The sequence below is a fragment of the Ranitomeya variabilis genome, chromosome 5, assembly GCF_051348905.1.
Source record: "Ranitomeya variabilis isolate aRanVar5 chromosome 5, aRanVar5.hap1, whole genome shotgun sequence".
In the NCBI taxonomy this organism is placed as follows: domain Eukaryota; kingdom Metazoa; phylum Chordata; class Amphibia; order Anura; family Dendrobatidae; genus Ranitomeya; species Ranitomeya variabilis.
In genome coordinates, this window is record NC_135236.1 from 314,202,099 (window position 1) to 314,228,572 (window position 26,474).

Here is a 26,474-nt window from a genome sequence, read left to right on the forward strand (position 1 = left end):
ACTACGTATTGAGATAGCATCTTGGAGATGGGAATACCCCTTTAAAGAGGACCCGTCACCTGGTCAAAAGGGGTCTGTTTTGGCTCCAAAGTTATTCCCACTTCTCATACGTCATACCGGTTCCTGAGATATGGACATTTTTATGTAGCGCTAATTTTTATGGTCTTTACAGGGGGGTGTGGGTCAGACGGTAATAATGCAGAGCAGCCTGATAACATTCCTCCTTGGCAAAGACCAACAAATTAGCACTAAATAAATATCTCTGGAACAGTATGGTGGATAAAAAAAAATAAAGGAAAAAAAAAAAATACTCAGGAGAACAGCGGGAATAAATAGGTGCAAAAACAAGCAACTTTTGATCTGGTGGCACGTCCTTTTTAAGGCTTCCTTCAGATGTCCGTTTTCACGTATGTGTTCTTTATGTGTTTTTCATGGATAGAATACACACCCATTAAAGTCTTTGGTACTATTCAAGATTTTTTTTTTTAGGATTGTTTGTGCGGAAAAATATGACAGATGTAATTTTGATTGGAGTCAAGGATGAAAATATCCCATAAAAATGTATGAGTCTGTGAAAATACAGACAGCATCAGTGTGTAGTCCATGCACTGTCCGCGATTAACACTGCACAGTTTATGAGAATCTTTGTAACTTATTTATTTTTTATTTGTGAAAATCTAAATTGACATGCTGGCAAAACAGATGAAAGAATAATTTTGATTTATTGAAAACAGTGTTTCGCAAAATCTGTGTGACGTTTTGGTCCTATGGACCTTCCTCAGATGCACGTAATATCTGCGAGGGAAAAGACTAACAGAGCAAGTGTACAGCGCTGTAGTATTTCAGAACTCCGCTATTCAGTGGCGCCATATGATTCCCTGTACAGATTGCCAATAATGACCAGGACGCAGAATCAATTAAAATTATTTTTATTTTCATTTTCTAATTAACATTAAAGTCTCCCCATAACCTTATGACACAATACAGTGTTAGACACAATTGTCACAAATGTCCATTATTTTTTTCTTTATAAAAAAAACAACCCAAAAACAAAATCTGAATTTAAAAATATCCATATATATTTACATATTAATAAAGTTGTATATACAAATCAAATTAAAGCATCTCCCTGTATATACGGAATGATCTAAACAAGTAGAATCCTTATGCAGCATTTTGAGAAATACTCTAAACAGTAGTCATTGTTACCTTAAATCAGCCCAATGAAGAAAATCATACATGGAGACGTTTGTTTGTCATATATATAGAGAGATATAACACCATTAAGTCTGATGTCTAAGGCCTAACATTAACACTTAGATGCTACATTTAAAGACATTAAATAAAAGTGCAAATTTGGATTTTCATGCACACCAAGTGCGCATGTAAGGCTGGTGAACCTAACAGGAAAATATAATCATCTCAATAATAAATTAGGAAATAATGGAATGCTGACATTTTTTTTCTTAACGCTATCATTTTAGATCCAAGATTGTGTGCTGATTAATTCACTAATTTACTTCTATTTAAAGGGAACCTATCATAAAAAAGTAATTACCTGCAGCCATAGTGTTCACCTCCAGATAAACACCACTTTAAATATGTGCATCAGTTTAACTGCAAGTTCATCTGCAGGAAGAAAATAAAAAGCTATCCCTTTGTACTGCTCACTTACAATTATCGGGTATCACCAGGGTCTGTGAGCAATCAGCACTCTCTGCACTGCGAGCACCCTGTGGTTACTCCGCCTACTCCTGGAGTGACATCCTCCTCAGCACACATGCTGCAGAGCTGGATGTCAGTCAAGTAGGAGGTGTGATTACAACACTGTCTGTCTAGAGAGCGCCGATTGCTCACAGTCCCCGGTGATGCTCTAAGGGTACCGTCACACTAAGCGACGCTGCAGCGATAGCGACAGCAATGCCGATCGCTGCAGCGTCGCTGTGTGGTCGCTGGAGAGCTGTCACACAGACCGCTCTCCAGCGACCAGCGATGCCGAGGTCCCCGGGTAACCAGGGTAAACATCGGGTTGCTAAGCGCAGGGCCGCGCTTAGTAACCCGATGTTTACCCTGGTTACCAGCGTAAAAGTTAAAAAAACAAACAGTACATGCTCACCTGCGCGTCCCCCGGTGTCTGCTTCCTGACACTGACTGAGCTCCGGCCCTAACAGCACAGCGGTGACGTCACCGCTGTGCTTTCACTTTCAGTTTAGGGCCGGCGCTTTAGTGTCAGGAAGCAGAGGCTGGGGGACGCGCAGGTGAGTATGTACTGTTTGTTTTTTTAACTTTTACGCTGGTAACCAGGGTAAACATCGGGTTACTAAGCGCGGCCCTGCGCTTAGTAACCCGATGTTTACCCTGGTTACCAGTGTAAAATATCGCTGGTATCGTCGCTTTTGCTGTCAAACACGGCGATACACGGCGACCTAGCGACCAAATAATGTGCAGACCTTCTAGCAGCGACCAGCAATTTCACAGCGGGATCCAGATCGCTGCTGCGTGTCAAATACAGCGATATCGCCATCCAGGTCGCTGCAACGTCACGGATTGCTGGCGATATCGCCTAGTGTGACGGTACCTTAAGAATTGAAAGTGAGCAGCTACCTGGGGACTATAGCTTCATTTTCATCCCTGCAGACGAATTTCCAGTTAGACAGCTGCATATGATTAAAATGGTATTAACCTACATATTACCACTATGACTGCAGGTAAATATCATTTACCAGATATAGTAAAAACTATTCAGCACAGAATTGTGGACGAATGTAAATGATAAAGTCTTGTTTAGGGGTGGGGATATTTACTTTGAAAGACCGTTCATAGTTCTGGATTTGATTCATGTAGCTTATGTTACATAAATATTTCTATACTCTTCAGTGTATTCTCTTTTTTGGATTCTCATTTGGGTCAATGATACAAAAGTGTACAGTGCATTTTATGTACCTAAAAACATATAACAGTTAAAGCCAGAATTTAGCAACGTAATGATTGGTTACAAACTGAACAATGTGAATTTCTTATTAGCTTTTGCTTGGAATGTCTGTATAAAGTTGACAGCATGGCATAAGCTCACCTTCAAACTTAGTTATTTTAATTCACCGTTACATATGCTCTATATAAAATGTTCATATGCTAAAGTTTGCTCATTGTGTTTCTTAATTAAATCCTTTCCGTCACATTCAGTGATGCATTAAAGGGAACCAGTCACCAGATTTTTGCTATGTAATCTGATAGCAGCATGATGTAGGGGGTGCGTCAGATTCCAGCTATGTGTCACTTACTAGACTGTGTGGATGTGTCAATAAAATCAGTGCTTTATCAGCAGATTATCACTACAGGACTAGATGTCTCGTGCCTCCTAGTCAACTGCTCTGTGTATCCCTGCCCCCACCACTGATTGGCAGCTTCCTGTCAATATACAGTGTACACAGAAAGCTGCCAATCAGTGTTGTGGGTGGGATTATACACAGCTTTGTATTGTATTTAGAGCACTGCTAGATCTGCAGCAGAAAAAAACTGACAGCATGCAGACCAGCACTGACACATCACTGGAATCAGGGTCTCGGCTCCTACATCGTGCTTCTCTCGGATTACATATCAACAACCTGCTGACAGATTCCCTTTAATAATTTTGCAAGTTGCCATTTAGATTAGTAGGCATTGTGCTGACTGACACCACGGACTGCTTTGTCCTGCACTGCACTACACTCTGCTGGACTGCATTCTGATAGATGAAAAGCCCGATTCATTATGACTGGCATTGTGTCCACTAGCAGTCTTAGTGATCAGGACTGCTGGAGCGAGATGCACTGAATTTAGTAAAATGCACATGCCATGAATTAGGTGCATCTTCAAACTGTCATGAGCCACCACAATGTTACTCCTGTCAGGGAATTAAGTACATTTTTGGCAAAATTTACACCTCTAAAGTGGCTACATTTTTATGAATTAGTAGTGCAGGGTAAGTCATGCCCCATCTGCCAATTTTGGGTGAAGCTGGACAAGACTGGTGGAAAAACTTCAGAAGTTAAAGATTTTGCAACGTTTGAAGGAAAATAATCAAAAACACCTACATGAATTTATATACAGTGCAGGATATAAAAACTATAATAACTGCACAGCAGGACAGTGTGCTCTGTCCTTACTCCAAGCTGGCATGGTCTACTGAGGGGTGTGAGGGTTTATTTAAGAGGCTCAGCGCTAAAACATAGGATACAAATCTTGATCAGTACAAGATATCTACAGAAACGATTTGGTGCAGTCACTCTTCATTACATGAAAATCACATTTATTTCTATTACCTATACTCTGACTTAGAAAATAAAACATACTGGAGAAATAGTGAAAGAAAAAGATTATATTAATAGAAAGGCAAGAACACTAATAAAACAGCAGCATTAAATGAAAATTGAGATGACACTAGACAAAGCTCAGTTTCACCCATAGATTGACCCAATCTGCTTGCCACATGCTCAAGTGGCCAATTCCTCTTCCTCCTCACTCTCCTCTCTTCGTAGGTTCAAGAACTGGGAAACTCCCATATAAACCCATACAGCTTGAAATTACGCCTTATGTCTGGGTTCATATGCAGGTGACATTGTTGTTCATTTGGTGCCACCTGACAAAGCAGACAGTGCTGCAGATTACCGTGCACCGGTCCAGTACCCAGAACTCACATTTAGAGAACTAGCATCTTGCCGAAACTAAAAGGCAACGCCAGAAGAATGTCACAGACAGGTACCTGTATATTTCTAGACATATGGATAAAAAAATATATCCTCTTAATAAATCTACAGTTAAAGGATGACAATAATCACATTTTAATAGGAGTAATTCTATGTGTATATGGAGATACACTCTACATTATGGATGTAACAGTCACTGCACATATCAGTTTATCAAGGAGTGAATGTGCTGAGAACGACCCTCTGTTATAGGAGAAAAATGACTGAAATAAACCAGTGAATAAAACAATGGTGCTAATATCTGACCATATAATGTCATTGAGTACTTGGAACCTAAGGAGTGGATTGTGGTGAGGGTCCTCCAATTCACTGAATTTTCTCTTCTCCCCTACTCACTCATTTAAAGGATTACATTTTCTAACCTGGAGGTGTGCTGGGATCTAAAGTTGCCTTTCCCTTTTTTTTGCATTGAAAGTGCTGAACGTTTTAATTTGCATTATGGAAAATGTGTCCCATCTTAGTGGTCTTGCTGTATGGATGTGATGGTATACACTATGCCTATGTCGCTCTGTCTATGAAGGCGTTCAGAACAGTCCCCTATGAAAGATTGTGTAACTGAGTGGAAAGGACAGAAAGCTCCATTACCTTCACAGCTAAAATCAGTTGTGAAAACTGCACTGTGCCTGGCGCCAAAAAATCTAATTATGCTAGATTTTTGGTTGCAACTCACTAGTGACTTGGTCTTTATAAGATTCAATGTGCATCTTACATCAAGTAAATCTAACCCCAATACGGTTATTTAAAATGGGATGGTCTCCTCAGAATGTCTAAGATGCCACGCAATGGAGGCTGACTTTATTCATATGATTTGGGGAAGTCCAATCATTTTGCAGTGAGATAACTTCGATAGTGACTTCCCTTGTGCATAATCCCGTTCTCTTGAATCCTTTAGTTTGTTTATTTGGGGTACTGGAGGAAGAGACATGGGATATCATACTCAAATTTTCCTGAGGGAGACACTTTTTCTGGCACGGAAAGTAATAGCTCTTTATTGGATAGGTAACACTCATCCATATCTTAGGGCCTGGCTTGATCTGGTAAATTCTATTATACCCTACGAACGAACGTTATACCAAAATAGAGGATGTTTGGGGAAATTTAGCAAAATATGGGATGTATGGAATTCATCACCTCTCACTGTCGACTGAGGGCAGATAGCCTAACCCCACTATAATAAGATATAATGTACATTGGATCACGCCTAGTTTCAATATTAAACAATTAATGTGATGGGGATGGTTTTAGCAGCAGGATATGGTTATGTTTTGTTCCTTTTGTTTTTCTAAGGATTTAGTATAGGTATCCTAGACAATTTGTGATACAAATTTTAAAGTATGACCAGTTCCAGGTACTATGATCTGCATTGTCAACAATTTATTTTATACATTTGTGATTTTCTTGTTAACTGTGACAAATATGTTTAAGGTGATTCGGTCATACGCAAAATATGTATATCTTTTACTTATCCTTTTTGTTGTTTAATAAACTAATTAAAAAAAAAAGATTCAATGTGCGACTTCCAGGAAACCGGTCTGTGATTTATCTGGGATTTTAACAGCCAGGATTCCAGACAAATGAATTTATGCACTTCTGATAAGTTTCCTAAACCTTCCACTTATTAGTAGCTGAAAAAAAAAAGATTTTTAAAACTGAAGACAATCTGCATTTAACATAAAACTCACAAATAAACAATCAGAATATTCCTTTGTTCCATTATTATATCTTTCGACTCACTTGGATTATGAATTATGTATCACAAACCATAACCTTCACAAAGTAACCTGTAAACATGCAGCATATGAAATGTATACAAGTATCTAGTAGGCCATAAAATCACTTTACATTTTCACCTGATTACACAAAATGGGAGATTCCTACTTCATGTATTCTTGGGCAAGGTATCATATTATGGGTCAGAATGTATTCTCCTCTCTTGGCTGTAATGAATGCGGTAATTAGCTGCAGATAAGAAAACTTTTGTCAGTTTTATAGCAAAGCAAATCTTCCTGCTTTGAAGATTAATTAAGTACTGTCTCATGTCTAATGCAAATGACTGCTACATTTTCAGTAAAAAAAGAACAGTGTTGGAAAAGTCTAGCAAGCTTAGTAAAAATCCCTAATGTAAAGCATAGACAGCAGACTCCATGTCCTCCATCACATCAAGACGTGACAGTAAGAGTGCAATGCCAGTACACCACATAAACAGCAACAATCTTCAGAGAAGACCTTTGTACCGAAAGCATACCAGCTGTGAACAAGTCAGAGGGGCTGCTCTACAAAGCCACACTGTCAACCCTGTTGTCATTAACGTCCTGACAGATATTAAAAATAGACGTTTTGCTCGTAAAGATGTCCTAAAGATTAGGCATAGGGTTCTCTTGGAAGCGCCTTCTGGACAGGTATCTTAGACACTCGTTGCTCAGAAACCTGCTTTAGTATGAAGCCACAATTCATCATCGGTAGCCTGAAGAGAATTTCCTAACAAAAAAAGAGTAAAAATCTTAAATAGTGATTTACATGGTAAGAGAAATACACTGTAATGACCTTAAATAAAGACATTTCCCCATCTGTCAGATATATTCATTAACACTTCCCATGATGTCCTATAAATTAACATACTGTATCATATACTAGGTAGATACATCTTACCAGAATGAATTAACATCATGAGAACATACACACGTACATTATTTCAGTATTGTCTTAGCAGGTACTCTGCAATTTGGGGGATGCACCTTTCCTTGTAACAAGGACTACATATCTGCTTGGCCAATCTGATTGTGCCTGCTAAAGGTGAAGGTAGGAAGGAATCTGTCAGTAGAAGAAGCTGACACCTATCACAGTTACTTCTCCGCTTCACCCTCTAAGGGTCCTCATACACATGTAAGTAAGATGAACCTCCTGATTTTGGGAGACCGGCCAACTATCTAATGTGTATGAGGGTCTCCAAACTCTCATGTAACAGCAGCGACGAAAGCTATCTCAGATTGATGCTGTTTAGCTATTTAAATGCTGCTGCAAAGTGAGCGAGAAAGCCAATGTGATTTTATGGCAGCCCAGGACCTACTGTACCCATGGCTGTCATCCCTGTCCTCCTGTGAAACCTAGCCTTTAGCTTGACTTCGTAGGAGAATGTTACTTTGCCTATACTGCAATACTGTTGTGCTGCTGATATAGAACAAGGGATCAACGGACAAATAAATAAGGTACAGGTCTCAGAAAATGGTGACAACTCAATTTATTTTTTCAAAACTCTTTTTTTCACCACTTGAATAAGAATAATAAAAAATAATAATAAACAATCATGTTCTAGTTTGGTATTGCCGTAATCGCAAAGAATCATGTTGCCAAGTCATTTTTAATGCAAAATGAACTGTAGAAAAAACAATCCAGGAAAACAGTAGGTGAATTGCAATTGTTTCATAATTTCACCACACTTGGAATTTGTCCCTGTTTTTCATTACCTAATATGATGAAATTAAGACATTCAAAATTACAACTCGCCCTACAAATAACAAGCCCACAAATGGCATTGTTGTAGGAAAAATAAAAAAGTTATGGCTCTTGGAAGAAGGAGAGGAAAAAGCACAGGGACAAAACAGAAAAATCACCTAGTCATGAAGGGGTTAATGTTCACCTTACCAAGCCAAGACAAGACATTTTGGACAATTTTGGCTTTCAATTGGGAAAAGTTTGGGGAAAGTGCATTTCTGTTTCATCATGACTGTGCCCCACTGCATAGGAGTGTTTGGTGTGGAAGAACTTGAGTGGCCCAACACCGCCCTGACCACCACCACACTGAACAACTTGGGGATTTACTAGATCCGAAACTGAGCCAGGCCTTCTTATCCAATATCATTTTTTCACCTCAAAAATGCTTCTCTGGATGAATGGGCAAATATTCTCACAAAGGCGAGCCCATTTAATTTTAACGACTATGGATTTAGGGCAAATTCAGACGTCCATATACTGACCATGATGTATGGACTGGCTGCGGATCTCCCGATCTGCACTCAATAGTGTATAGGTGTCACAATATGTCTGTCCACCATATAGAGCATATATAATTAAAGAATAGATGCGGCACCAGCAAAGTAGTGGGTGCCAAGCCTCCTAGGTATGAACCAATCTTCAAAATATAACAAAAATATGAAGGAAGCAGCCAAATTCAGTAGAGTGAAGTATAAAAGTGGATTTTTAAAGGTGCATAATAGCGACCTTTCGGTCCATACAAGGCTTGAGAAAGATCCTCAAGTGGACCATTAAAAATCCCCTTTATACTTAAAGGGGGTTTCCCACAAACAAAGTTAATTTTATTCAAGATTTTAATTCATAGATCTTTAAAATATAATAATTTCGACAAGTGGATGTGTTTAAAAAAAATGTTCCTGAGCTGAGATAATCTTATAAATGGGCCCCTGCATGAAGCCTTCATTTTACTTCTGGGAGCAGCTGCCGTAACGGAATCTATATTTATAAATATAAACATATACAACCCCTGGCAAAAATTATGGAATCACCGGTCTTTGAGGATGTTCATTCAGATGTTTAATTTTGTAGAATAAAAGCAGATCACAGACATGGCACAAAACTAAAGTCATTTAAAATGGCAACTTTCTGGCATTAAGAAACACTAAAAGAAATCAAGAACAAAAATTGTGGTAGTCAGTAATAGTTACTTTTTTTAACCAAGCATAGGGGAAAAATTATGGAATCACTCAATTCTGAAGAAAAAATTATGGAATCATGAAAAACAAACAAACAAAAAAACACTCCAAAACAGCACTGGTATTTTGTTGCACCACCTCTGGCTTTTATAACAGCTTGCAGTCTCAGACGTATGGTCTTAATGAGTGTCAAACAGTACTCTTCATCAATCTGGCTCCAACTTTCTCTGATTGCTGTTGCCAGATCAGCTTTGCAGGTTGGAGCCTTGTCATGGACCATTTTCTTCAACTTCCACCAAAGATTTTCAATTGGATTGAGATCCGGACTATTTGCAGGCCATGACATTGACCTTATGAGTCATTTTTCAGGGAATGTTTTCACAGTTTTTGCTCTATGGCAGGATGCATTATCATCTTGAAAAATTATTTCATCATCCCCTGACATCCTTTCAATTGATGGGATAAGAAAAGTGTCCAAAATATCAACATAAACTTGTGCATTTATTGAAGATGTAATGACAGCCATCTCCCCAGTGCCTTTACCTTTAATTTGATGCAGGTGTCGTTTTTGGGTATGAAAATTTACAGGGTGATTCCATAATTTTTTCCTCAGAATTGAGTGATTCCTTAATTTTTCCCCTATGCTTGGTTAAAAAAAGTACCGTATATACTCGAGTATAAGCCGACCCGAGTATAAGCCGACCCCCCTAATTTTGCCACAAAAAAATGGGAAAACTTATTGACTCGAGTATAAGCCTAGGGTGGAAAATGCAGCAGCTACTGGTAAATTTAAAAAATAAAGATACCAATAAAAGTAAAATTAATTGAGACATCAGTAGTTTAAGTGTTTTTGAATATCCATATTGAATCAGGAGCCCCATATAATGCTCCATACAGTTCATGATGGGCCCCATAAGATGCTCCATACAAAATACGCCCCATATAATGCTCCATATTAAAATATGCCCCATATAATGCCCCACATAAAGGTTGATGGCCCCATAAGATGTTCCACCCATTATGGCCCCATAAGATGCTCCACACATTATGGCCCCATGAGATGCTCCACACATTATGGCCCCTTGAGATGCTCCACACATTATGTCCCAATAAGATGCTCCATACATTATGGCCCCATAACATGCTCCACACATTATGCCCCATAAGATGCTCCATACATTATGGCCCCTGTTGTGAACTCTATTTTTAGGCTCCCTCTAGTGGTCACAAGCGGTACTGTGTAGTGTTGTCTTCTGCAGGTTGGCTGCATCAGCTGGTTCGTTGTCCTTGGTTCGTTTCCTATTTAACTCAGCTGGATACTCCGTTCCTTACCTGCTATCAATGTATTCAGTGCTCTTCAGATTCCTTGTGATTACCTTGCTCCCAGCCTCTTCAAGACAAGCTAAGTTTTTGTCCGTTCATTTTTTGATTATCAGCATTCATCATGTTTCTTGTCCAGCTTGCTAAGATGTGATCTCCTCGCTTGCTGGTTGCTCTAGGGGACTGAGTTTCTCCCCCCACACCGTTAGTTGGTGCGGGGGTTCATGAAATCTCAGTGTGGATATTTTGTTAGGGTTTTTTACTGACCGCACAGACCCCTTACTATTTTCTGCTATCTAGTATTAGTGGGCCTCATTTGCTGAATCTGTTTTCACCCCTATGTATGTGCCTTCCTCTTACCTCACCGTTATTATTTGTTGGGGGCTTCTATATCTTTGGGGATTATTTCTTTGGAGGCAAGAGAGGTCTTTCTTTCTCTCTAGGGGTAGTTAGTTCCTCAGGCTGGCTCGAGACGTCTAGGATTTTTTAGGCACGTTCACCGGCTACTTCTAGTGTGTTTGGATAGGTTCAGATTTGCGGTTAGTCCAGTTTGCCACCTCCCTAGAGCTTGTCCTATGTTTGTTACTTAGCTGGAGTAATTCGTGATCCTCAACCACTAAGGATCATAACAGTATAGCAGGCCAAAAAAGTGTTTAATGCATCGCAGAAGTGGGATAAAGAGAAGACCTGAGTACATTTTTATTTTATTTTTTTCCCGCCTTTCCTTTGCTGCAGTCTGTTTAGTTTCTTTCATCCCCTTGAACTCTGGGTGGTTTTGAGCTCAGCTGCAGACATGAATATTCAGACTCTGACTTCTAGTGTGGATCATCTTACTGCACGGGTGCAAAGTATTCAGGATTTTGTTATTCATAGCCCTATGTCAGAACCAAAGATACCCATTCCTGAGTTGTTTTCTGGAGATAGATCTAGGTTTCAGAATTTTAAGAATAATTGTAAGTTATTTCTATCTCTGAGACCTCGTTCCTCTGGTGATTCCGCTCAGCAAGTTAAAATTGTTATCTCCTTGTTGCGCGGCGACCCTCAAGATTGGGCCTTCTCTCTGGCGCCAGGAGATCCTGCATGGCTTAATGTAGATGCATTTTTTCTGGCTCTTGGACTGCTTTATGAGGAGCCTAATCTTGAGAATCAGGCAGAAAAAGCGTTGCTGGCTATCTCTCAAGGTCTGGATGAAGCAGAGGTGTATTGTCAAAAATTTCGGAAATGGTCGGTGCTTACTCAATGGAATGAGTGTGCCCTGGCTGCAAATTTCAGAGAAGGTCTTTCTGAGGCCGTTAAGAATGTTATGGTGGGGTTTCCCACCCCTACAAGTCTGAGTGATTCTATGGCTTTAGCCATTCAGGTTGATCGGCGTTTGCGGGAGCGCAAATCTGTTCATCCTTTGGCGGTATTTTCTGAACAGAGACCTGAGTCTATGCAATGTGACCGAACTCTGACCAGAATTGAGCGACAAAGTCATAGACGTCAAAATGGGTTGTGCTTTTACTGTGGTGATTCTACTCATGTTATCTCAGCATGCTCTAAACGTTTAAAAAAAAAAATCGCTAAACCTGTCACCATTGGTACGATACAGCCTAAATTTATTTTGTCTGTTACTTTGATTTGTTCTTTGTCGTCCTACCCGGTTATGGCTTTTGTGGATTCGGGTGCTGCCCTGAATCTGATGGATTTGTCGTTTGCCAGGCGCTGTGGTTTTGTCCTGGAGCCTTTGGAATTTCCTATTCCTCTGAGGGGAATTGATGCTACGCCATTGGCTGAGAATAAGCCTCAGTATTGGACGCAAATGACCATGTGCATGACTCCCGTACATCAGGAGGTGATTCGTTTTCTCGTTCTGCATAATTTGCATGATGTTGTCGTTTTGGGTCTGCCATGGCTGCAGGCTCATAATCCAGTTTTAGATTGGAAAGCTATGTCTGTGTCAAGTTGGGGTTGTCAGGGAATTCATGGCGATACTCCGTTGGTGTCTATTGCTTCTTCCACTCCTTCTGAGGTCCCTGAGTTTTTGTCTGACTACCAGGATGTATTTAATGAGCCCAGGTCCAGTGCCCTGCCCCCTCATAGGGATTGTGACTGTGCTATAAATTTAATTCCTGGTAGTAAATTCCCTAAGGGACGACTTTTTAATTTGTCTATACCAGAGCATGCCGCGATGCGGAGTTATATAAAGGAGTCTTTGGAGAAGGGACATATTCGCCCATCCTCTTCCCCTCTTGGTGCAGGATTTTTTTTTGTGGCCAAGAAGGACGGTTCTTTGAGACCTTGTATAGATTATCGTCTTCTGAATAAAATCACAGTCAAATTTCAGTATCCTTTGCCACTATTGTCTGATTTGTTTGCTCGGATTAAGGGGGCCAGTTGGTTCACTAAGATAGATCTCCGTGGTGCGTATAACCTTGTGCGCATTAAGCAGGGAGATGAATGGAAAACAGCATTTAATACGCCCGAAGGCCATTTTGAGTACTTAGTGATGCCTTTTGGACTCTCTAATGCTCCTTCTGTGTTTCAGTCCTTCATGCATGACATCTTCCGAGAATATCTGGATAAATTTATGATTGTTTATCTGGATGACATTTTGGTCTTTTCTGATGATTGGGAGTACCATGTGAAGCAGGTCAGGATGGTGTTTCAAGTCCTGCGTGCTAATGCTTTATTTGTGAAGGGCTCAAAATGCCTCTTCGGAGTACAGAAGGTCTCCTTTTTGGGTTTTATTTTTTCTCCTTCTACTGTGGAGATGGACCCAGTCAAGGTCCAGGCTATTCATGACTGGACTCAGCCCACGTCTGTTAAGAGTCTTCAGAAGTTCTTGGGTTTTGCTAATTTTTACCGTCGTTTCATCGCTAATTTTTCTAGCGTAGTTAAACCTTTGACGGATTTGACCAAGAAGGGTTCTGATGTGACTAATTGGTCTCCTGCGGCCGTGGAGGCCTTTCGGGAACTGAAGCACCGGTTTTCTTCAGCTCCAGTCTTATGTCAACCAGATGTCTCTCTCCCCTTCCAGGTCGAGGTTGATGCTTCTGAGATTGGAGCAGGGGCTGTTTTGTCGCAGAGAAGCTCTGATGGCTCTGTGATGAAGCCATGTGCTTTCTTTTCAAGAAAGTTTTCGCCTGCCGAGCGGAATTATGATGTTGGTAATCGGGAGTGGTTGGCTATGAAGTGGGCATTTGAGGAGTGGCGACATTGGCTCGAAGGAGCTAAACATCGTGTGGTGGTCTTGACTGATCACAAAAACCTGATTTACCTCGAATCTGCCAAGCGCCTGAATCCTAGACAGGCTCGTTGGTCGCTGTTTTTCTCCCGTTTCAACTTTGTGGTCTCATACCTGCCTGGTTCGAAGAACGTGAAGGCTGATGCACTTTCTAGGAGTTTTGTGCCTGACTCTCCGGGAGTTTCTGAGCTGGCTGGTATTCTCAGAGAGGGAGTGATTTTGTCTGCCATTTCCCCAGATTTGCGACGAGTGTTGCAGAAATTTCAGGCGGATAGACCTGACCGTTGTCCACCAGAGAGACTGTTTGTTCGGGATAGATGGACCAGCAGAGTTATTTCCGAGGTTCATTCTTCGGTGTTGGCGGGTCATCCTGGGATTTTTGGTACCAGATATTTGGTGGCTAGGTCCTTCTGGTGGCCTTCCTTGTCACGGGATGTGCGTTCCTTTGTGCAGTCTTGTGGGATTTGTGCTCGGGCTAAGCCTTGCTGTTCTCGTGCCAGCGGTTTACTTTTGACTTTGCCTGTCCCGAAGAGGCCTTGGACGCACATTTCCATGGATTTTATTTCGGATCTTCCAGTATCTCAGAAAATGTCTGTCATCTGGGTGGTGTGTGATCGTTTTTCCAAGATGGTCCATTTGGTGCCCTTACCTAAGTTGCCTTCCTCCTCCGATTTGGTTCCTCTATTTTTTCAGAATGTGGTTCGCTTGCACGGCATTCCTGAAAATATTGTGTCTGATAGAGGATCCCAGTTTGTGTCCAGGTTTTGGCGGACTTTTTGTGCTAAGATGGGCATTGATTTATCTTTTTCGTTGGCCTTCCATCCTCAGACTAATGGCCAAACCGAGCGAACTAATCAGACGTTGGAAACTTATTTGAGATGTTTTGTTTCTGCTGATCAGGATGATTGGGTGACTTTTTTGCCATTGGCCGAGTTTGCCCTTAATAATCGGGCTAGTTCTGCTACTTTGGTTTCGCCTTTTTTCTGCAATTCTGGTTTCCATCCTCGTTTTTCCTCGGGTCAGGTTGAGCCTTCTGACTGTCCTGGGGTGGATTCTGTGGTGGATAGGTTGCAGCAGATTTGGAACCATGTGGTGGACAATTTGAGGTTGTCACAGGAGAAGGCTCAGCGCTTTGCCAACCGCCGCCGCGGTGTGGGTCCCCGACTTCGTGTTGGGGATTTGGTGTGGCCGTCTTCTCGGTATGTTCCTATGAAGGTCTCCTCTCCTAAATTCAAGCCTCGCTTCATCGGTCCTTATAAGATCTTGGAAATCCTTAACCCGGTGTCTTTTCGTTTGGATCTCCCAGCATCGTTTGCCATTCATAATGTGTTCCATAGGTCTTTGTTGCGGAGGTATGTGGTACCTGTGGTTCCTTCTGTTGACCCTCCTGCTCCGGTGCTGGTCGAGGGTGAATTGGAGTACGTGGTGGAGAAGATTTTGGATTCTCGTATCTCTAGACGGAGGCTTCAGTATTTGGTGAAGTGGAAGGGCTATGGTCAGGAGGATAATTCCTGGGTTGTCGCCTCTGATGTTCATGCGGCCGATTTGGTTCGTGCCTTCCACGCGGCTCATCCTGATCGCCCTGGGGGTCTTGATGAGGGTTCGGTGATCCCTCCTCAAGGGGGGGGGGGGTACTGTTGTGAACTCTATTTTTAGGCTCCCTCTAATGGTCACAAGCGGTACTGTGTAGTGTTGTCTTCTGCAGGTTGGCTGCATCAGCTGGTTCGTTATCCTTGGTTCGTTTCCTATTTAACTCACCTGGATACTCAGTTCCTTGCCTGCTATCAATGTATTCAGTGCTCTTCAGATTCCTTGTGATTACCTTGCTCCCAGCCTCTTCAAGACAAGCTAAGTTTTTGTCCGTTCATTTTTTGATTATCAGCATTCATCATGTTTCTTGTCCAGCTTGCCAAGATGTGATCTCCTCGCTTGCTGGTTGCTCTAGGGGACTGAGTTTCTCCCCCCACACCGTTAGTTGGTGCGGGGGTTCATGAAATCTCAGTGTGGATATTTTGTTAGGGTTTTTTACTGACCGCACAGACCCCTTACTATTTTCTGCTATCTAGTATTAGTGGGCCTCATTTGCTGAATCTGTTTTCACCCCTGTGTATGTGCCTTCCTCTTACCTCACCGTTATTATTTGTTGGGGGCTTCTATATCTTTGGGGATTATTTCTCTGGAGGCAAGAGAGGTCTTTCTTTCTCTCTAGGGGTAGTTAGTTCCTCAGGCTGGCTCGAGACGTCTAGGATTTTTTAGGCACGTTCACCGGCTACTTCTAGTGTGTTTGGATAGGTTCAGATTTGCGGTTAGTCCAGTTTGCCACCTCCCTAGAGCTTGTCCTATGTTTGTTACTTAGCTGGAGTAATTCGTGATCCTCAACCACTAAGGATCATAACAGGCCCCATAAGAGGCTCCACACATTATGGCCCCATAACATGCTCCACACATTATGTTAGGGCTAGCGGAATGCACCGAGTAAATAGAGATGTTTTTATTGATATTGGTGCGTTCGCAGCCCGGGGTCCACCGTGCAGGAGTACCTGCTGCTAGCAAACGGCGGCACTATATGGCAGTATGGACTAACTCAGTTAATTCACCGAGTAGCCGTGAAAGCAAAGCACTGTGCCCTGTTAGACTTCACAGAGGCACAGGCTAACTGCCTAAACAGAGAGCAGTCCGTGGTCATGCATGCACACAAAACTACTCGCCGGAGGTGCCAGCATTCTAGGGGCTTATTTCAGCCAGGTCCCTGAATACATACAAACACAAACTCCTCGCCGGAGGTGCCAGCATTCTAGGGGCTTATTTCAACCGGGTCCCTGAACACACTCTCACGTGACCACACTGGCGCAAAGCACATAACAAAGAACAATACTAGCGCATGGCCGTGCGGCCAAGCGAGCCTTATATAGTTGCAGCATGTACAGGACCTTCCTAGAAGGACCAATGAGAGGCTGCCACAGAGCGTGAGCACCTACAGGACCTTCCTGAAGGACCAATGGCCTTAGCTGCAGTATCTGATCATGTGACCCTCGATCTCCACTGAGAGATCTTACTCTGGGCATGCTCAGAACGAGAAAAGCAGGACTTAGTCCCAGAAGCGTCTGCTCGCCGCTGCCCAGCACTGACTTCAATGGCAGAAGCAGGAAAGGCAGCAGTAACTCTTTGTACAGAGTCAGACTGAGCGAGACGCTGGGACCGACGCCTCCGCTGAGCAGGCTCCACTGCGGCAGGAGAATGGGAGACCGCAGCGGAGATGGCCCGAGATTCCCCCTGTGCAGAGGCGGGAACTCGACCCCTAACACATTATGCCCCATAAGATGCTCCATACATTATGGCCCCATGAGATGCTCCACACATTGCTGCCCCATGAGATGCTCCATACATTGTGGCCCCATAACATGCTCCACACATTATGGCCCCATAAGATGCTCCATACATTATGGCCCCATAAGATGCTCCATACATTAGGGGCCCCATGAGATGCTCCACACATTATGGCCCCATGAGATGCTTCATACATTGTGGCCCCATACGATGCTCCATACATTGTGGCCCCATAAGATGCTCCATACATTTGCCCCATTTGCTGTTGCTGCGATTAAAATAAAAAATATCACATACTCACCTCTCTTCGCTCAGGCCCCCGGCACTTGCGATAGTCACCTTCCACGTTCCACCGCTGCGTGCTGCTCTGTCTTCCATCCTCTGCACTGACTGTTCAGGCAGAGGGCGGCGCGCACACTAATCGCGTCATCGCGCCCTCTGACCTGAACAGTCACAGCCAGAGGACGGAAGACAGAGCAGCGCGCAGCGATGGAAGGAGGAAGGTGACTATCGTGGAATGCTCACCTCCCCGATATACTCACCTGCTCCCGGAGCGGTCCCTGGCAGCGTCTCGCTGTCAGATGGTCTCCGGGATCCGGCGCCATCTTCCTATGTTCAGCGGTCACGTATCGCTTATTACAGTAATGAATATGCGTGCATATTCATTACTTTAATGAGCGGTACCACGTGACCGCTAAACACAGGAAGAGCTGCCCGGAGACCATCGGACATGCAGGGACCACGCCAGGAGCAGGTGAGTATATCACCGCGCCGCTCCCCCTCACCCGCCGACCCCCCCCGCCAACACTGACTCGAGTATAAGCCGAGAGGGTCACTTTCACCCCAAAAATTGGGCTAAAAATCTCGGCTTATACTCGAGTATATACGGTAACCATTACTGACTACCACATTTTTTGTTCTTGATTTCTTTTAGTGTTTCTAAAAGCCAGAAAGTTGCCATTTGAAATGACTTTTGTTTTGTGCAATGTCTGTGATCTGCTTTTTTTCTACAAAATTAAACAACTGAATGAACATCCTCCAAGGCCAGTGATTCTATAATTTTTGCCATGGGTTGTATATATATCTCAAAAAGAAGAAGGTAGCACTCCAATATACTAAAGTTAAAGGATTAACCAAAAAACAAAGTGCATTTTAATTCATAGATCTTGGAATAATAACTTCCATAATTGGATGTGTTTAAAAAATGTTCCTGTGCTGAGATAATCTTAAAAAAGTGCCCCTGCTGTGTACTGTGTAATGGCTGTGTCTGACCGTACAGGGACATGGTCTGATCATACCACAGCTCCTGGGCAGGAGAGGAAACAAAAGAGAGGATATAAACATTAAGCAGGGGATCGCAGTTGATTTTTTCTTTGAGGTAAAACATTACTTGAAAACAGGCTGTGAAATGTTTTGCCCCACAAAAAGAATCAGCTGCAATCCCGTGTTGTAATGTCTGTATATTCTCTCTTGCTCCTTCCTCTGCCCAGGAGCTGTGATATGATCAGACCATGTCCCCGTACAGTCAGACACAGCCATTACACAGTACACAGCAGGCACATTTATAACATTATCTCAGCACAGGAACATTTTTTAAACACATCCAATTGTGGAACTTATTATTATTCCAAGCTCTATTAATTAAAATGTACTTTGTTGGTTAATCCTTTAACTTTAGTATATTGGAGTGCTGCCTTCATCTCATTGAGATTATATATATATATATATATATATATATATATATATATATATATAGATATAGATATATATATATATATATATATTTACACATACAGTATATGTTTATAAAGCTGTGACTAGAGTAATTAGACCTTGACATACATGGTATAAATATAGATTCCGTTAAGGCAGCTACTCCTAGAAGTAAAATGAAAGCTTAATGGGACCATCAGCTTATTTTCAATTACAAATAAAGTGGAGATGAGAAGAACTTTAGACTTAACATTTCTTTAAGACAGATGTATATAATTAGCTCACCTAGATCACAACCTCTTTTTAATCTTCTCCTAGCGAGTTTGATCTGATCCTGGAGAATCTGAACCCAATGTCGTGGCCCAGGAACCTTTTCTACACTGTTAGCAGTGCAATATTTTTCTGTAAAGACTGGGAAACAGAAACACCATTAATAAATATGGAAGATTGATGGACAATTATCTCTTCTACAAGAAGACAGAGATGTAGCATTTCAGGGAAGAAGTCTCTGTGCGTATAAAAACTGCATCAATAACATCTTGGTTTGGCTGCTGAAACTGCTGGATACACAAAATGATAATGAAGACCTCCGTCATTGTGCAGAGGAGATGTGCTTGTGCATCCTCATGTGAACCTGCTAAAATAAAAGGGTAGAGACAAAGCTGAGAGCAGCGCATGGATCTGGGCTATGCAGGGGACCACAATCCACATCTCCTTCTCCTATTGCCTTGTTATTATCACTGCATGGAATAGCAAAATGCTTCGCGAAGTCTTCTGCATCTAGCATGTAATTAAGAAGCAGGATCATTTCCATACAATTTGCCCTATGTGCCTCTAAATGGTGTGTGATTTAGTTTCTCAATAATGAAGACAGGAAAGCCTGGTATGCTTACAGGAAAGATATATATATCTTGGTACCGTGTTAGCCAGTAGATAGAAAAATATTTAGAATTGAGAGTCCTCAGTGGTTGATACCTTTTAATGGCTAACTGAAAAAATGGTAACAAATTGCAAACTTTCGAGACTACACAGGCAAAGACTAAAATAAATTCTGAAGAATCACATATTTATGCACAACATAGCACAGAAAAAAAAAAAAAGGGAAAAAACCATGGATAAGATAGGTGACATGAAGTAGAATTATCAAGAGTGATAAACAGTTATGTCCATAAATATTGGTCCAGTTCTTAGATAAGGAATGTTTTATTGTCCTCTGATTGGGGTTGATTCTGTTGTGATGACCCCACATGCTCTGAGGGGCAAGTTCCTTAGTTGATGTAAAAAGACATAAATCCATGCGACACATTCATTCCTGTAGTGAGAGTGTCAAAGGTCGTCATCAGTTTATATTCCCAGACTCTTCTGTCTCTGTTAGATTTGAAGCTACCTTTTAACACAAGTAATTTCATATCCATAATGTTATGATTTGGGAGACAAAAATGTATTGCCACAGGTAGATCCATTCTTTTTTCTCTTATTGTGTGGCGGTGAGAATTCATTCTTGTTCTAAGCTTTTGCCCTGTCTCCCCCACATACAGACCCCCAGTTGGACATTTAGTACAAATAATAAAGTACACCACATTAGAAGTGCCGCAGCTGAAAGTACCTGGTATCTTGTAGCCCTGATGTAAATTGGGGATCTTTATCTTGTCCGTGGTCATTATAAATGGACAGGTTTTACATTTTTTCTGATTGCAAGGAAAGGTACCTGCAGCTGTTGGAGAGGACAGGGAGCTCTTGACAATGATGCTTCTTAGGTTTGAGGGCTGCCTAAAACACAGTAATGGGGGGTCTGGAAAAATGGATTGTAATCGGGCATCTTTTTGTAGTAAAGGTTGTAATTTCCGTGCAGCTTAGCACCTCCAGATTTGGATTGTAGGTAACTACTAGAGGTACCCGGTTATTTTTTTCTTTAGCTTTGTAATGTAGCAGGTGATTCCTTGATATTCTGGTGGCTCTTGTAATCTGGTTTTCAATTGTTCTTGGATGGTAGCCCTGATTCAAAAAGGTCTTTCTGAGGCGACCAAGGTGTTCATCCCTGTCCATTGGGTTGGAACATATACGATTGTATCTGATGGCTTGGCTGTAGACAATGGAGTTTTTTTATGGGTTTTGGATGGAAACTGTCCCATTTAAGGTATGTTGGACGGTCGATTGGCTTCTGATTCAGGGATGTCTCTATTTTATTGTTCTGCAGCTTAATGATGGTGTCCAAAAAGTTAATTTCAGTACAGGAGTAGTTGAGTGTCAAGTTGATGGCTGGATGAAATTGATTAAACTGTTCATGGAACGTCTTTAGCTGTGGCTCAGACTCCGTCCAGATGATAAAAATGTCATCAATGTAGCGGTAGTAGGCCAGAGGCCTGATGGGAAATGAGGATAACGTCGCTTTCAAGCTTGGCCATAAAAAGATTTTCATACTGTGGGGCCATTTTACTTCCCATTGCTGTGCCAGTCTCCTGTAGATAGATCTAATTGTCAAATTCAAAGTCATTGTGGGTGAGGATGAATTTTATAAGTTTCACCACAGAATTTGCATCAGTCCCTGTGTTTTCCAGGAAGAATTTGCAGGCATTTCATACATCCTGGTGTGGGATATTGGAGTACAAAGATTCCACATCCATGGTGGCCAGGATGGTTCCTTCTGGTAGAGGACCTATTGCTGATAGTTTATTCAATAGGTCAATGGTGTCCTGAATGAAGCTGGGTGTCTCTTTTACCAGGGGTTTAACCCCTTCACCACCAAGGGTGGTTTGCACGTTAATGACCGGGCCAATTTTTACAATTCTGACCACTGTCCCTTTATGAGGTTATAACTCTGGATCGCTTCAACGGATCTTGGCGATTCTGACATTGTTTTCTCGTGACATATTGTACTTCATGATAGTGGTAAAATTTCTTTGATATTACCTGCGTTTATTTGCGAAAAAAATGGAAATTTGGCGAAAATTTTGAAAATTTTGCAATTTTCCAACTTTGAATTTTTATGCCCTTAAATCACAGAGATATGTCACACAAAATACTTAATAAGTAACATTTCCCACATGTCTACTTTACAACTTTACATCAGCACAATTTTGGAACCAAAATTTTTTTTTGTTAGGGAGTTATAAGGGTTAAAAGTTGACCAACAATTTCTTATTTTTACAACACCATTTTTTTTTAGGGACCACATCTCATTTGAAGTCATTTTGAGGGGTCTATATGATAGAAAATACCCAAGTGTGACACCATTCTAAAAACTGCACCCCTCAAGGTGCTCAAAACCATATTCAAGAAGTTTATTAACCCTTCTGGTGCTTCACAGGAATTTTTGGAATGTTTAAATAAAAATGAACATTTAACTTTTTTTCACAAAAAATTTACTTCAGCTCCAATTTGTTTTATTTTACCAAGGGTAACAGGAGAAAATGGACCCCAAAAGTTGTTGTACAATTTGTCTTGAGTACGCCAATACCCCATATGTGGGGGTAAACCACTGTTTGGGCGCATGACAGAGCTCGGAAGCGAAGGAGCGCCATTTGACTTTTCAATGCAAAATTGACTGGAATTGAGATGGGACGCCATGTTGCGTTTGGGGAGCCCCTGATGTGCCTAAACATTGAAACCCCCCACAAGTGACACCATTTTGGAAAGTAGATCCCCTAAGGAACTTATCTAGAGGTGTGGTGAGCACTTTGACCCACCAAGTGCTTCACAGAAGTTTATAATGCAGAACCGTAAAAATAAAAAATCATATTTTTTCACAAAAATTATCTTTTCACCCCCAATTTTTTATTTTCCCAAGGGTAAGAGAAGAAATTGGACCCCAAAAGTTGTTGTACAATTTGTCCTGAGTACGCTGATACCCCATATGTGGGGGTAAACCACTGTTTGGGCGCATGGAAGAGCTCGGAAGGGAAGTAGCACCGTTTGACTTTTCAATGCAAAATTGACAGGAATTGAGATGGGACGCCATGTTGCGTTTGGAGAGCCACTGATGTGCCTAAACATTGAAACCCCCCACAAGTGACACCATTTTGGAAAGTAGACCCCCTAAGGAACTTATCTAGATGTGTTTTGAGCGCTTTGACCCACCAAGGGCTTCACAGAAGTTAATAATGCAGAGCCGTAAAAATAAAACAAAAATTTTTTCCCACAAAAATTATTTTTTAGCCCCCAGTTTTGTATTTTCCCGAGGGTAACAGGAGAAATTGGACCCCAAAAGTTGTTGTCCAATTTGTCCTGAGTGCGCTGATACCCCATATGTGGGGGGGAACCACCGTTTGGACGCATGGAAGGGCTCGGAAGTGAAGGAGCGCCATTTGGAATGCAGACATAGATGGAATGGTCTGCAGGCGTCACATTGCGTTTGCAGAGCCCCTAATGTACCTAAACAGTAGAAACCCCCCACAAGTGACACCATGTTGGAAAGTAGACCCCCTAAGGAACTTATCTAGATGTGTGGTGAGCGCTTTGACCCACCAAGGGCTTCACAGAAGTTTATAATGCAGAGCCGTAAAAATAAAACTAAAATTTTTTCCCACAAAAATTATTTTTCAGCCCCCAGTTTTGTATTTTCCCGAGGGTAACAGGAGAAATTGGACCCCAAAAGTTGTTGTCCAATTTGTCCTGAGTGCGCTGATACCCCATATGTGGGGGGAACCACCGTTTGGATGCATGGGAGGGCTCGGAAGGGAAGGAGCGCCATTTGGAATGCAGACTTAGATGGAACGGTCTGCAGGCTTCACATTGCGTTTGCAGAGCCCCTAATGTACCTAAACAGTAGAAGCCCCACACAAGTGACCCCATTTTGGAAACTAGACCTCCCAAGGAACTTATCTAGATGTGTTATAAGAACTTTGAACCCCCAAGTGTTTCACTACAGTTTATAACGCAGAGCCGTGAAAATAAAAAATTCTTTTTTTTCCCACAAAAATTATTTTTTAGCCCCCAGTTTTGTATTTTCCCAGGGGTAACAGGAGAAATTGGACCCCAAAAGTTGTTGTCCTATTTGTCCTGAGTACGCTGATACCCCATATGTTGGGGTAAACCCCTGTTTGGGCACACGGGAGAGCTCGGAAGGGAAGGAGCACTGTTTTACTTTTTCAACGCAGAATTGGCTGGAATTGAGATCGGACGCCATGTCGCGTTTGGAGAGCCCCTGATGTGCCGAAACAGTGGAAACCCCCCAATTATAACTGAAACCCTAATCCAAACACACCCCTAACCCTAATCCCAACAGTAACCCTAACCACACCTCTAACCCTGACACACCCCTAACCCTAATCCCAACCCTATTCCCAACCGTAAATGTAATCTAAACCCTAACCGTAACTTTAGCCCCAACCCTAACCCTAACTTTAGCCGCAACCCTAACTGTAGCCTTAACCCTAGCCCCAACCCTAGCCCTAAACCTAATGGGAAAATGGAAATAAATACATTTTTTTTATTTTTCCCTAACTAAGGGGGTGATGAAGGGGGGTTTGATTTACTTTTATAGCGGGTTTTTTAGCGGATTTTTATGATTGGCAGCCGTCACACACTGAAAGACGCTTTTTATTGCAAAAAATATTTTTTGCGTTACCACATTTTGAGAGCTATAAATTTTCCATATTTTGGTCCACAGAGTCATATGAGGTCTTGTTTTTTGCGGGACAAGTTGACGTTTTTATTGGTAACATTTTTGGGCACGTCACATTTTTTGATCGCTTTTTATTCCGATTTTTGTGAGGCAGAATGACCAAAAACCAGCTATTCATGAATTTCTTTTGGGGGAGGCGTTTATACCGTTCCGCGTTTGGTAAAATTGATAAAGCAGTTTTATTCTTCGGGTCAGTACGATTACAGCGATACCTCATTTATATCATTTTTTTATGTTTTGGCGCTTTTATACGATAAAAACTATTTTATGGAAAAAATAATTATTTTTGCATCGCTTTATTCTCAGGACTATAACTTTTTTATTTTTTTGCTGATCATGCTGTATGGCAGCTCGTTATTTGCGGGACAAGATGACGCTTTCAGCGGTACCATGGTTATTTATATCTTTCTTTTTGATCGCGTGTTATTCCACTTTTTGTTCAGCGGTATGATAATAAAGCGTTGTTTTTTGCCTCGTTTTTTTTTTTTTTTTTTCTTACGGTGTTTACTGAAGGGGTTAACTAGTGGGCCAGTTTTATAGGTCGGGTCGTTTCGGACGCGGCGATACTAAATATGTGTACTTTTATTGTTTTTTTTTAAATTTAGATAAAGAAATGTATTTATGGGAATAATATATATATATATTTTTTTCATTATTTTGGAATATTTTTTTTTATTTTTTTTTTACACATTTGGAATTTTTTTTTTTTACTTTTTTACTTTGCCCCAGGGGGGGACAATACAGATCGGTGATCTGCCAGTTTGCATAGCACTCTGACAGATCATCGATCTGCGAGAAGTGCAGGCTGCTTCACAGTGCCTGCTCTGAGCAGGCTTCTGTGAAGCCACCTCCCTCCCTGCAGGGCCCGGATCCGCGGCCATCTTGGATCCGGGTCTGGAGCAGGCAGGGAGGGAGGTAAGACCCTCGCAGCAACGCGATCACATCGCGTTGCTGCGGGGGGCTCAGGGAAGCCCGCAGGGAGCCCCCTCCCTGCGCGATGCTTCCCTGCACCGCCGGCACATCGCGATCATGTTTGATCGCGGTGTGCCGGGGGTTAATGTGCCAGGGGCGGTCCGTGACCGCTCCTGGCACATAGTGCCGGATGTCAGCTGCGATATGCAGCCGACACCCGGCCGCGCTCCCCCCGTGAGCGCGGCCGATCGCGTATGACGTACTATCCCGTCGGTGGTCATACGGGCCCACCCCACCTCGACGGGATAGTACGTCAAATGTCGGGAAGGGGTTAAGAATACCCTCTACCCATCCAGATACCTGCTGAGTAAGGGTGCCCACACATGAAATAATTGGTCTTCCTGGATTTCCAGATTTGTGGATTTTGGGAAGCATGTAGAATATCCCTGTTCTTCCATTTATAATGACCACGGACAAGATAAAGATCCCCAATTCACATCAGGACTACAAGATAGCAGGTACTTTCAGCTGCGACACTTCTAATGTGGTGTACTTAATTATATGTACTAAATGTCCAACTGGGGGTCTGTTTGTGGGGGAGACAGGGCAAAAGCTTAAACAAGAATGAATTCTCACCGCCACACAATAAGAGAAAAAAAATATAGTTCTTACCGATAACGGTATTTCTCTGAGCCCATGACGGCACCACGGAGAGAGGGGATCTGCCCACCAAGGACAGGAAACCTACAGATAAAAAGGCGGTACCTCTCTCCTGCATCAGTTGTTTACTAGAGAACGATGGGAGACTATAATAGAGACTTGCTTTCAATATTACTTAAAGACTTAACTTGAGATACCGCGTGACTATTTATACTATTAGCATAAGGCACTTATATTAACGTGCACACCCAAGAAGTGAAGGGAGGGAATGTATGGGTGCG

General features: G+C 42.0%; 1 protein-coding gene across 3 annotated transcripts in view; it reads right to left on the reverse strand.

Moving 5' to 3' along the window:
- Positions 1-2,350: 2,350 nt before the first annotated feature.
- BEND7 (BEN domain containing 7) overlaps positions 2,351-26,474 on the reverse strand; it is a 148,262-nt gene continuing 124,138 nt past the window's right edge. For 2 of the 3 annotated variants that reach the window (XM_077264614.1, XM_077264615.1), the window contains exons 7-8: positions 19,284-19,409; positions 2,351-7,223 (exon numbers count right to left, since the gene is read on the reverse strand). In XM_077264614.1, coding sequence (XP_077120729.1) covers positions 7,165-7,223; positions 19,284-19,409 — 185 coding nt within the window. In that variant the 3' untranslated portion in view covers positions 2,351-7,164. Of the gene's footprint in view, positions 7,224-19,282; positions 19,410-26,474 lie in introns of those variants that run through there. The other variant, XM_077264613.1, reaches the window with a different exon arrangement.